The following is a 14,135-nucleotide window of genomic DNA, read 5'->3' on the forward strand; positions in this document are numbered from 1 at the left end:
TTATGTTGATTCTGTTGAATATTTTGCCAAATGTGTCTCCTACTATCCAAATTATTAGGCCTGATTCCCTCTATAACTGATAGCGGGGGGGGGGGGGGGGGGACGGGGGGGACGGGGGGGGGGGGGGGGACGCTACGAAACGTCTTCATTGCAAATATTTGAAACATTTTTTTGAGGAATGTGATACCTGTGACAAAGTTGTTCAAATGTAAGCAAGATGCCCTCAAAACCATTCCGATTCCTTTTTCTGCCCATAATTTGAATCTGTCTTCCAATCTACCAGGTTTGAATTGTCCATTTCCCCAGATATGAGTTAATTGTGACAAGTTATCTTTTCACCAACATACTTATGTACCGCAATACTTTAGTTTAATGACAGCCACTGATCAAGTCTTTGCTGCTACAGAGCTCATTTTTATGACTCAGAACAGACAAGTAGCTGCAATAAAACAAAGCTTCTGACGGGACATGTAGGAGAGTTCATCTGGTAGTGGACGTTGTTCCGGTTCACATATTTGGAGAGCAGCGCCATCTGTTGGCTACCTGATGTTACTACATTATACATATGTGATGTAAAGCTGAAATCGTCTATTTTCTAAGCAGCTCACCCACAACTTCATTACTTTACTCGGTCTTATGCATGTGTGTATATATAGATACTGTTTTTAAGTGTCACTTATATATTAAGAAATTAAAGACACGAGGAAACTACGATAAATATATAGTAAGAGAATAAATGTGTTTCTACCAAACAAATGTAAAAGTTTAACAAAGGAACACTTTTCAAGAAGAAGTATAGAATATGATGTAAAGCTGAAATCGTTGCACATAATGTTACATGGTGTGTGTGTGTGTGTGTGTGTGTGTGTGTCAGTAGTCGTCTGCTTCTCATTCACACAGAGTCAAAAGATATGTTTTATATTACTTGATAGTAATGTAGATGTTTTGTTTAATTGTTTTGATATGAAATAACTTATAAATCTTGACATTGTAAGAAATCTTGACATTGTAAGAAATACATATTTAATATCTTTCTATATTACTTGACTCCCTTTAGTTAAGAACTCTGTCTCTACATATTTATTGACAGTGGTGATGATTGATGAGGAAGCAGCTCTTTGTGGATAGACGTGTGTGGCTCTTAAAAGAGCCTTTTACCAGGATGGACATGTTTCACAGTGAGGACATCTCACTTCTTCTTGGCTGCTGTCCTCTTCACTTTGGGTTTGGCGACCTTCCTCGCGGGGGCTTTCTTGGGTGCAGGGGACTTTTTCACCACCTTCTTGGGGCTCTTCGCCACCTTCTTGGGGCTCTTCGCCACTTTCTTGGGGCTCTTCGCCACTTTCTTGGGGCTCTTCGCCACCTTCTTGGGGCTCTTGGTGGGCTCCTTGGCCGCTGCTGGTTTCGTCACCTTCTTCAGGGACTTTTTAGCGGCTGCGGGCTTCTTGGCTGCCGCTGACTTGGGCTTTTTAGCCACTGCGGGCTTCTTCGCTTTGGGAGCGGCCTTCTTCACCGGCTTCTGGACCTTGGTCTCCACCTTCTTGCTCATCTTGAACGAGCCGGTGGCCCCGGTTCCCTTGGTCTGGACCAGGGTCCCGTTGACCACCAGCTTAATGATGGTGTTTTTGACGCGGGCATTGTTCTTCTCCACATCGTAGCCTCCGGCAGCCAGAGCCTTCTTGAGGGCGGCCGCGGACACTAGTGGTGTGCGATACTGCAAGATTTGGTATCGATCCGATACCAAGTAAATACAGGGCCAGTATCGCCGATATCGATACCGATACTTTTTAATAATTAAGGTGGATGCATCATCAAATTGCTAAATCTGAATGAATTTTCATGACTTTTAATTGTTTTTGTGATTTTTCCTTTGGATTATTAATTAGTTAAAATCCAGGACAGAATTTGGGCAAAGATTATTCGTAAATAGAAAATACTTTATCATAAAACTTTTTGTTCAGAAACTACAGTAACAAAACATTTTTTCCCTCTGCCTCTGGGTCGGGGGTGTGGGTCTGTTTGGGCCAGGGGGTGGGGGATTTCTCACCTCCTCTCTCCGTTTCTGTAGCTCTTTATTTTCTCTGGGATGGTTTTTCATATGCTTGTATAAATTAGTGGTGTTACCACTGTATTTGACTGCCTTTTTGCAAATGACGCATCTTACTGTCATTTCATTTTCAGCCTGAATCTGAAAATATAGCCACACGGCGCTCCTCTTCCTCTCTGTGCTGCTGGCCGGGGGGAGGGGGGAGGAGGGAGGAGGAGCAAAGTGTGCCTGCTCCGCCCTGTGACGGGAGCGGCACTTGAGAGCAGCGGCACTTCCACAGACAGCCGCAGCAGTGCATACAGGAGAGAAACTGAAACTAAAGTATCGATCTCATTACACTGGTATTGATCAATATCAATACCAACGTTGGTATCGATATTTGGATCGATCCGCCCACCACTAGCGGACACGGCTTTCACGATGAGCTCACTGACGCTGGGACCGACCTTCTTCGGTTTCACGACCTTCTTCTTGGCCGCTTTAGCCTTGGCGGCGGCTGGAGCTGGAGCTGGAGCTGGAGCTGGAGCTGGAGCTGGAGCGACTTCTGTCATCTTTCTCTTTGCGTTCATATCAACGAGGAACTATCGGAGTGAGTGACCGGACTGTAGAAGAGTCCTGATCGGGAGGCGGTACTTGAACACACCATGAGAACCGTGAAGACTCAGTCGAGCCGTGGCTCCTGTGTGCAGTGTGAACACCGAGACACTTGTGTTTTCTCTTCACTGATAAACGAGTGAAAACTCAGTGGGTGAGCGGTGCTGGAGGCTGACAGTGAGGAAGCAGGTAGCGGACTTGTCTGTCTTCATATTGAAGTCATGAAGAGCTCTGATGCTCTCTGCATTTTGTCGGTGGAGCCTCCAAACCTCACCCGTTCACCGCGGTGAGCAGCGCTGCTCAGCGGCTTTTCCCACTCGTTTCTCTCCTAAAATGAGTTCAAAAGCTCCACAGCTCCACCAAAACCCGTTTCCCAGCTGCTCCACATGTTTGTTCAGAGAGACCGAGTAAAAACAAGCACCTGCTGATGATCCCTTTGTAATAAAGTCAAGTTATTGTGCAGGCAGCAAACACACCGCTGATGTACGAGGCTCATGGGGAAGTTGAGCCAGACTTCCTATCAGAGCCGTGAACGTGTCATGATGAGGATGCTGGAGAGTCATTAGCTCTACAGTTCATGTTGAATTTTGTCAATTTGATTACATTTTCACTTGATCAAAATAGCAATGATCAAATAAATATTGTGGCACATTTATCTTTCATTTAATATAAAAAGTCAACAGGTTCCATCATTTATTTTGCAGAAAATGTTTATGCTTTACTGGAATTTGCAGTTTCTCTGCTGTCTGATTTAGTAAATACCAACTTTTGCTCTTCACATTAACACTAGGATACATGTTTCTGTATATTATTTTAATCATTATTTGTGAAAAATAATCATTAAAACATGACAAATGTTTCTGAAAAACTATTTGACTCGTGTGTGAGAAATCTCTGTCAACCTGTCAATATGTTACTTATTGATCAATAGATCAAGTCTTCTCAGACTTTTATAGCCAATAACATGTTCATATTACAAATGAAGGCCTTAGTGTCAACAAACACTGTGTATCCAGAATGTACACACGTGTGCAGTATGTGTAAGTGTTTGTGTCTATTGCTGTGTGTAAATTGTAGCATGTAAACATGTTATTTTAACCATTCAAACAGACTTTATTTATGTAGTACTTTATATACAAACACTATAACACAAAGTACTTTCCATTCTAACTATGATAAAAAACAACATCCCCCACCCCTCCACTCACCCCCATCCAAGCTCATAGCAAAACAATAATAATAGTGTTGTTGTTGATCTCATAGTTTTTAACTCATGAATCAAAGGTAGGAAAGCAAAGACAAAGGTGAGAGATGGTCACTCTGCTCAGGAGTTTGTTGAGCTCCTCGTCATTGTGGATGATCAGCTACAGGTGGCGGGGGATGAAAATACCATGTTAAGGATGCCCCCACAAAACCAGGACCATTTTTTCTAAGGTCCATTTCTGCAAATGAAACAAGATGAATGTAGTAAAACAGAATCCAGCAGATTGACAGTTTGTAATCAACAACACTTTCAAGCATACATGAGGTGCTTTTAAAACTGGTCAGTATCCAATGATGCCTAATGAAAGATGAACATAGTCACACTCTCACCCCGGACTAATAATATATGGGCATGTTCATAACACTATCAAAAACAATTCCAGACAAGCATCAAGTGCTTACACTGCTTGACCCTGCACTAACACTTTTGACCTACTACAACATGACTTTTAGCGCTGATAAAACAAATCGGTGCATGTTTTTTATAAAAGACCACATTTAAAGAATCAATTTGTCTATTACATTGTTATGTCTTTGTTGTAATTTATCCTTCCTATTGTCCTTGGGGTCAATTTGAGCCCATTAAATGTTTAACGTCTCTAAATAAATAAATAGGTAACTTCATTTTTTGGCTTCACATTTAATGACTTTTCCTAATTTAATGGGGACAGCTGGGTAAAAATAAGATTGTCATGATTATGTATATTTATTGACCTGGATCCATAGTGTACGCATCAGTGTTCTTTTACACATATTTATATTGATTGTTTAGGATGATATCCTGGAGAATGTGATCCGCGATGCTGTCAGCACGCCAAGAGGAAGGCCGTGACCGACACGGTCCAGCTGTAGTTGACGTTGCTGTCGGGGGTCGAAACGCACTCCAGCGAAACTGTGCAGGATTCGTTTGAAGGATGAAAGTTGGAGTTGAAGCTGAGGTCGGGCAGAGTCAAGGGCTCTGATATGCAGTGAGGAGTGAGCGAGACATTACACCTGTAACCTTGTATGTGCAGGTGGAGGTTGTTGAGCTCTTCTCTGAACCTGAACTGAATCCCTAAAACACAGATGTGCAGAAGCAATGGCAGTTCCTGATATTTTACCAGCTGTGATCACAGAGTGGAATAAAAGCAAATGCATCTAAAGCATAAAAACTCACCAACTGTGCCTGCAACATGCAACAGAACTGAGTAAATCCCTGCTCAATGTCTCTAGAATGTTAAGTCCAATTTAATAACATTTAGTTGCTTTATTTATGTGTTGCAGTAAAGCCTTCTATGCTACGTGTGGTTTTTAGGTCAGTAACTACCAATGAATTGATGGAAATATTAAATGGACAGTTGTTCGGACACAGAGTTACCAAAAGGAAAAGCCTCTTACCGTGAACTTGTAGACAGATGGTGACTGTGGCCCTTTGCTTATTATTTACCTCTGAGAGAAGCTGGAAATCACCAGAATCTTGAAGAGTCAGTTTTGTCACTGTTAAACTAAAGTTTGTGAGGTTCATCTTTACTCTGCCTACAAACCTATGATCGTCCGTTACGTGTAGACTCATGTCTACCAAATTCTTAAATTTCCATTCTGCGAAGGTGACATTAATAGGTGGCAAGCATGATGAAAACTCCACGGTGTCTCCAACTTGTTTATGGACGATGGGTCACAGCCGGAAGCCTCCACATCTGGAACACATCAGCAAATAACTGAGTAGAATCTGTCTGAAACGGACGATTCTCATGTCAAAGAGCAAATAACTGAAACAGTGACTTAAAGAAAACTCCACACGACATCATGTGATATTCATAAATTCATTTGTGTGTAATATGACATGAAACAAGAACATATCTCGGTGGTATCACATGATGACGACATCAGGATGATCCTTCATAAAGTGTGCAATCCTCCTGACAGACCAAACAACAGAGACCAACGGCTGGGGCGGAAACAAAACCTCCTCTGCAGCCCCTGAGCTGAAAGGGGGCCCCAGAGGATGGTGACAGCAACCCCCTTTTCTGTTCCTGATGTGGACACAACAGGAACAGAAAAGATGACCCATCCCTGACTTGTGTCAAGTTTGTTTCCAGGAAAATTCAGCAGAAAAGTTGCAGACGCAGAATGAAAAAAATAAAAGCATATCTGTAAATAATCACAAAATAAAACAGGTTATGAAGTTATAAAAACTCAAATTTAAATTAATGTTGCTCAGCATGAGGATTTTATCACTTTTCATATAAATGCTCTTTGAACACTGCCTCGATTGTTGCTGTTCTCACATCAGTATATTTTTATTGCTGCTATTTAAACGTGGTCGTCTTGCATTTGCAAACGCACAAGACCCAAAAAATCGGAGAACTCTTCCATGAAAGACATATCAAAGATGATCCAGCAACTTCTGCCCCTTTATGCTCTTATTACTCATAACAGTAACACATAACTTACCATGTAAGCAAACCCCGAGAAGCAGCATGTGAAAAAGCAGCTCGCTGTGTGTGAAGAAGCAGCTCAGGCAACGAAGGCGACCACCAACCATCTCTGTGGCGAGAGGAACAACGTCTGGTTCCTCTTCTGGTCGATCAAACCGTGCTGTGACAAGTCAGCACAACAACAAAAAAAAAAGCGAGAGAGCGAGCGGGGGAGTTTTTTATCAGCGAAGAAGCAGAAGAAAATGACCTTGCTGCATTGACTGTGAATTACGAACAAGGTTCATTAGAAACAACATAACTGGAAAGAATTTAAAGAGTTGGACAAAAAGTTGAGTCTCTGTTATTTCTCTTCTGTCATTCATGTTCATGCAGTTTGTTTATGATTTGATGCTAAGAGACCCGTTTGTATTTTGGAATTTAGTGGTTTGGTATCATGCAATTCTTGGGAGAGGGAAGTTGAGGGCCCCCCAGGTCTCTTTTGCCCGCAGCACTCAGACCCCCTGCATGTTATCACCACACGGTTTGTTTCTATTTGGTGACAAAACGATCAAGTGAAAAAAGTGAATTTATAAAGAAATAAAATTATGAGATTATGATTTGAACTCGACCCAATGTCACATCAGCAAAAACTCTCACCAGAAACGTGTCTGTAGACGAATGCAAGCAGGAGTCTAGAGATTCTGGGCAAGGATCCACGTCTGATGAAAACTTTGAGCAGGAAGAATTTAGCAGCCATATTCACTCATATTCACAAATCCCCATTTGCCTCCTCGGGCTCAAAAGCTGTGGAACAAGCTCCCTCTGGTGATCAGACTGGATCAGTTTCCTCTTTTAATACCATTTAAAAAACACATTTTCATAAAGAGTCTTTTAATCTTTTTTTTATTGCTTTTCTAACTGAACTTTCAGTTTTTATGTCTGTGAGGGACGTTGAGCCGGCTGACCGTTTAGGAGAATACATTTACGTGTTTGCTGACATTTATTTGGAAAGGAGAAGTGATATGTACACTGTAAAGAATTGACTGTAGAATTAACAGTAAATACCTGGCAAAAAAGTTGCCAATAAAGTACTGTAAAATTACTGTAAAAAGAATTACAGTATATTACAGGATACGTTTTACAGTTTTTTGTTGTATATAAATTACAGCAATTTCTTGTTTGTTTTTTTTACAGAAAACCACAGTTACCTGTAATCTAGTTTACAACATTACCTTGTATTCTATTCAGATTACAGAAGTTACCTGGCAACTAAAGTTGCCAATAAATAGCTGTTAATACTTCACAATACAATATGATGTTGTATAATTGTTTTAGTTATTTTTTATTTTTTTACATTAGCAGTTTTGCAAATTATGCATACTGTGAGGTATTTTGAATGAGACCAGGCATACTGTTTATCCAAAATTCATCTACATTGCACTAAAGTCTTTTCACCTGTTAAATAAAAACGGAGCCAGAGCTGCAACAAAATAAAACTTTTATTGACACTCAATACAGTTTCACAACGTTTTAAGAACATGGTGTCCTTTTTTTCAGAAAAGCTCTTAAACGTAAATTATACATCTTTGGACACCGGCCACCCAGTGGAATTCACATTGACCAGAGTTTCAACATAGTCAAACATTATTAAAACTGACAACATACTCGGCTTAAAGGCCCAATCTGAAACCAGGACCTGAGGTAGAAATGTATTAAGAAGAAGGTCACATAATTTTTGGTATAATTTAACTTTTAGCTAACTAGCTAAAAAAGATGACCTTTTTTCAGTGTGTTTGGAAATCTTAATATATCAGCAAAAGATGTAAATACTAATAAAATGTTAAGAGAAGAACAATGTCCAGTCACATAGTGAGGAGGAGAACAGTCCTCATTCTTTATGTTTGACTTACACTCAAAGCCATTCAAAGTCCATTAATCTCTTGAGGAGAGAAGAGACGTGAGGACTGACAGAGTTGTTCTTGTTTTCACGCACCTTCCCACCTCTTTGGCAGACCAGCTTTGCCGTCTTGATGCCTTTGGTTGGATTGATTCCAACGAAACATCTGAAATCACAAAATCACACGAAAAGAAACTTCATGAAAAATCGGCGCGGCAGATCCTTTAAAAGAGGGAGCCGAATCCATCAGGTTGTTCAAGACAAGATAATCATTTGCCCATTTAATATGAAAAGCAAAACTTCACAAGATTGCATGAGCTGACCAGCAGTGATATAGTTGCATCAACATAACCTCAGGCAGCAGGTCCTCTGGTTGGAGATTTCCTGATTTCCTGAAGTTATACCTGCTAGAACAAAACAAAAAAACGGTATTGCAGTGTATCAGCTGATTTGGCTCACAGATCAGTGATCTGCGGGAAAAAACAGCAGGTCATCCGTACTACAAAAAATTAAAACCAAAACCTTCAGTAAAATAATTTGTTGTGCATTCATTAGCCTACATAAATTAGCAAATTAACATGCATAGTGGATCACAATATACAGCTTTTAATTTTATGAAAGGAGCTTTTCTGTTTTAAGTGCTTTATAAACATTAATCTAAGACATACCTTCGGTTTGCCAAGCGCTGAGAAGCCTCGACACTGGATAGGTGTGATGTTGGCAGGGAGATCCTCCTCCCTGATGAACTGCAGGTCAGATCTGGATGCCACTCCAATGCTTGGGACTGTAGTTTGTCCTCTGGTAGGCTGGGTAATACCACCAACACAGCTTGTCTGATGTCCTCCCCCAGTACTGACATGTCAGTATATATCTGGGAGGGAGTGGTGAAATATAATCACTGATGTGCCATTCAGCTTGTACACATTAATGGACAATAATCAAGGAGAGCTTCTTGCTTAACACACATGTAGTTTGAGCCCTGGACTACCTCTGTTAAACTGTGAATACCCAGATCAGCAAGTTCCACAGCCAACTGCCTCCCCACAATAAAGTAGACAAGATGAATGCCAAATGTCTCTATGTTCAAAACACGATTTAGCTACTATAATGGGAAACTGCAGTTTCAATTTAGGCCCAATCCCATTTCACCCAGCTAGCGCGCTAGCATGCTAGCTTTAGCGCGCTAGCGTTAGCATGCTAGTTTTAGCGCGATGTTACTGAGCTTAACTGCTCCTCTCATAACAAAGCATCCTGGTAGGGTTGCATACTAGCTTTTCAATTTCAAATGCCATTGATTCACTTTAAGTCATTCACTTTAGTAAGTTGTCACTTTAGTAACTGCAAACAATAGCATTGGTTTAATTAAGATCTCAACAATGTTATTACAATGACATCCCAACAAAGTTGAAGCCCATATTAATTTTGTAGGGAATTAACATTCAACTTACGTATTATGTAGTGGCTGGACACGGCTGTTGCTCCTCTGCTCCTCTGCTCCCGTGCTCTCATGTCAAGGTCGTCTTTCAAACCGCCTCGTGCAACGCAATTGATATCAACAGTATTTAACTGTAACATGCACCATCTACAGTCAGAATACAACTTGCCTGTAATTTTACAATGTGTTACTGTGGAAAAATGCTGTTAGCTACTGTAATTATATTTGTCCCATGATGCATTGCGATATACAGGTAAACATCGTAAAACGACAGAACAAGAAGTTACTGTAAAATGTTACTGTAGAAACTACAGCAATTTGTTACAGTGTAGACGGTAAAGTGATGCTGCACAGTGAGTCGCCAAAGAAACAGAGCCACGACAGAGACGATGCGTTTAAGAGACGTGTGTGGAGCAATATCCTGAAGAGTTCAACACTGTAACTGTGTTTATTTCACCACAATATTTCTAACAATCAGGTTTCAAGTTTTCAATTTACATTCGTCTGTAATTAAAATACAATGAAACAAAAGACAACACACAGACGTTGCATGATCTAAGAACTGAGCAGGAAAAACACGGAACTTTCTTCCAAAAGAAAGTAAAAACCACTTCAACATCATCCAGTGATAATAAACATGCATCACATGCACTCACATGCAAACAGCCACTGAAGCACAGTGAGCTGCCTCACACATCAACAGAGAGGAAAACAACAGAGCGCCATCCAGTGGCTGAAAATACAAATGTGCAGGGAAGATAAAATCATCAGTGTGAAAACTAACAGCTGGATGCAAAAGGAACTTTCTCACTAGATATATATCTATATATCTATATAGATATATAGATATATATCTATGAAAAGACCTGGTTTGAACTTGTAGCGTGAGGGAAAGCGGGGATAATGAGGGATTTCAACAACGCCACCTGGGGAATTTCACCTCCAGGAAATAACTAAACTATTGTGTGTGCAACAGCACAGGTTCGTGTATATCACCGGGCAAGAGACGTGTTTTACTCGTAGAAAATAACTTTATTAAACTCGAATGCATAAACCAACAAAAAGCTAAATGAAACAAACAAACAGAACACAAATTAACATATGAAATAAAACACTTCAGACAAGATCAACACAGGGACAGGGCTGGGACTTACCACGGCGACGAGAACCAAAGGAAAAAGGGAAGGATTAATAAACTAACCACCCGTGACACTGCAAACCAACAAAACGGGTAGTGAAGAAAACGCCACCACCAGGGATTGGGTCGCCGCCTCAGGCCCACAGCACCTGACCAACAATAAAAAGAAAATTAACCCTTGTGTTGTTCCTGGGTCGGATTGACCCAGAGTGTGTGTGTTTTGTGTGTGTGTGTGTGTGTGTGTGTGTGTGTGTGTGTGTGTGTGTGTGCGTGCGTGCGTGCGTGTGATCATCCGCAAGCCCTGGCTGGTCAGGGTTAGGGTTAGGGTGACCCACGGATTGTCATTATCCAATTCTCCTGGGGTCATTGAGACCAATGGATTGTCATTCTCGATTCTCCTGGGGGTCATTTAGACCTACAAAGAGGCCGGGGTGTTTCTCTGTGAGGTCATTTATACCCACAGCTGATTCCAATTGTAATCTCGGGAGAAACACATCGGCTTCTCTGTGGGTCTAATTGACCCCACAGAGAGGCCGGTGTGTTTCTCCATGTGCCGTTCTCCCTGACCAGGTCACGATGTCACGTCAAGCGCGTTTCACCAGAGAACAGGTTCTCCAACAGCTGTTCTCCCAGCAACAATCCTCTGAACCCGAAGAGGATGCGGAAGAGCAAGACCGAGAAGCGGACGGAGAAGCAGACAGAGAAGCAGACTGTGACGGCTTAATGTTACCTTGTATGTGTTCTTGGTTCTGGGGTGCCAGCCAGGCAGAACCCTGACAATAATTTATCGAAATTAAACTAAACTAAGCCAACACAAAGGAGGTGTGAACAATAACCCAGGTTACTCCCACACAACCAAAAGAAAACCTATCAATAGAAAAATCCCAACAACAAAAATAGCTGTTGTTGGACCAAGACCACCCCAATTCCAACATCACTAGCATCGGTGTACACGATGAAGGGTAGACTGAAATCAGGGTGGCCAAGGATTGGTGGAGAAGCAAGATGCTGCTTGAGGGTTTCAAAAGCCACTTGACAAGCAGAAGTCCAGATGTATTTGGAGCCTTTCTTCTTGAGTGCGTTAAGTGGGTCAGCAATTTGCGAAAAATTGGCCACAAAACGGTGGTACCAACCAGCCATTCCCAGGAACCTCTGCAGCTCTTTAAGATTCCTTGGCGTGGGGAATGCTTGTACTGCTTTGGTCTTGTCCTCATCCACCTGCACACCGTTAACCGAAACAACGTGGCCAAGGAACTTCAGAGAAGTCCTGAAGAATTTACATTTGTATTCATATTAAGGGTCAGGCCCGCTTCTCGCAACTTATCCAAGACAGCTTGAACGTCGTGGTAATGCTGCTCGAAGGAAGGTGAATGTATAATAATGTCATCCAGATACACCATACAGATTTTCCTTTTCAGATCTCCCAAAAAGAGCTCCATTAGTCTTTGAAAAGTAGCAGGGGCATTTTTTTATCCAAAAGGCATCACTTGGAACTGGAACAACCCAAATGGACAGATGAAGGCAATTCTGCCTCCCCCATATGAGCAGACTGGACAACAGCATTTAGCCCATTTTTTACCGAACCAGCAGAGGGTGAGTTTTCTAACGCCATGGCAGGGGATACAGCAGAGTAAAAATACACTTGAGGTTGTGTGATTTCAGGGAGTATTATGCCTTCCTTTAAAAAGTTGTATTTTCTCTTATTGGCAGATTTGAACCAGTAAGTGTTCTCTGACACGTCAAACTGTAGACCGGAAAGGAACACAAAGTCCAGACCGAGGACAACAGGGACTGCAAGGCCTGAAGAAGGCAAGACCACCACAGGGACTTTATTAGTTTGTCGTTGGACATTGAGCTCTAATTCACTCGAACCCAGTGGGTATCTTCCTGAGCCATCCGCCAGATACAAAGGCCCTTGTAGCCAGGGCTGCAGCACAACATCATGTCCTCTCAACTCCTTCCACAGGGTATCATTGATGAGGGTATAGGAGGAGCCAGTATCCAAAATAGCCGTTCCTCTCCAGGAGCCAACCATGATGGAAAGCACTAACTGCTGTGGCCGGGGTGCTGTTGGTGTTGAGGGAAGGGGTATTTTCCCATGGGGGGTGAATGTGTTAAGAGTGGGATGTGCTTGTATATCTTGTGGATTTTGGTTAGTCAGTGGAAATGACTGCTTTTGGAACCTGTTCTTCCCTGATAGGTATTGTGGACATGATGATGGAGCATGTGAGTTTTTACAGCGCCAGCAGTAAACCTGAGTAACTCCAGGTGGGTTGGTCTGAGAGGGCGGAGAAACTATATCCGGTTTTGGCGGCTTCTGCATCAGTTTCTTCCTTTGCTCATAGTGGCGTTGATTTTCCCGGTCCTTCTCCAATTGTTGGCCAAGACGCACCAATGCTTCCACAGTTGTTACGCTACTGCCTCTTAGTTGACTAGCCAGTTTAGGGTTGATGTTTTTTAATGTTAATTTGACCACTTCCTGCTAAGTGACATTTGGGTTCCATCTTTTGCATAGGGACCTGTACATATAAGCAAAATCCCGTATACACTCCTCTTCCTTTTGAACACGGGTCCTGACTCTCTCTGCTAATTCATCCTGATAGTCTTCAGAGAGGAATGCAGACCGGAACCGTTTTTCAAATGCTGCCCAGGTGGCAATTTCAACCCTAGCAACATCCCACCAATCACGAGCTGTACCATGGAGTACGTTACGAAGAGTGGCAATTAATTCCGCATCAGTAAGGGGATGTAATGCCAAAAAATCATTACATCTCTCCAGGTACAATAAAGGGTCTTGTGTGTCTTCCAATCTCCCAAACATTGGAAAGTGCATTTTGATTGGGCTTTTCCCACGATATATAGTTTTTGGCTCAATGAAATTTTCTGGTTGGACTGGAGAATTAAGTTCCTCTTCAGGACTATCGGGGTACATGGTAGATTGTAGTCGTTGATGTTGACCCTGAACATGGGGCCTGAGTGGTAGCTGACTAATAGAGAGGGTTTGGGTTGATGCATTGACCAGTGAGGGAGTGCACAGATGATTGGAAGCTCCGGATGTTTGATACTTCCCCAGATAGGGTACTGACATTAACTGCGCAGTGAGTCACTTCATCCTCCAGGTGCTGTATTACAGTTGACATTGGAGTAAGGACAGATTTAAGGTCCTTCAATAATTCAGCATGGTACTGTTTGAGACGCCAATTTATGGTACTAGTAAACTGATGGTTGATGTATTGAAATTGTTCAATACATCAACCATCAAATTATTTTTTTCTCCAATTCAGTCAGCTGAATACGTCCTGCTGTTGCAATTTCCTCTGAAGTTTTTTCCAAACAAGCTTTGAGTTCCTTTTGGTACTGCTCCT

General features: G+C 41.9%; 1 protein-coding gene across 1 annotated transcript; it reads right to left on the minus strand.

Moving 5' to 3' along the window:
* Positions 1-1,047: 1,047 nt before the first annotated feature.
* On the minus strand, positions 1,048-2,598 carry LOC117756308 (histone H1-like). The gene is made up of 2 exons (XM_034576739.1): positions 2,433-2,598; positions 1,048-1,701 (listed from the first exon to the last, which is right to left on the minus strand). Exons 1-2 carry the CDS (start codon positions 2,596-2,598, stop codon positions 1,190-1,192), a joined length of 678 nt encoding a protein of 225 aa, XP_034432630.1. The 3' UTR covers positions 1,048-1,189.
* Between the last annotated feature and the right edge of the window lie 11,537 nt (positions 2,599-14,135).

This window comes from Hippoglossus hippoglossus, chromosome 22, assembly GCF_009819705.1.
Source record: "Hippoglossus hippoglossus isolate fHipHip1 chromosome 22, fHipHip1.pri, whole genome shotgun sequence".
Lineage (NCBI taxonomy): Eukaryota > Metazoa > Chordata > Actinopteri > Pleuronectiformes > Pleuronectidae > Hippoglossus > Hippoglossus hippoglossus.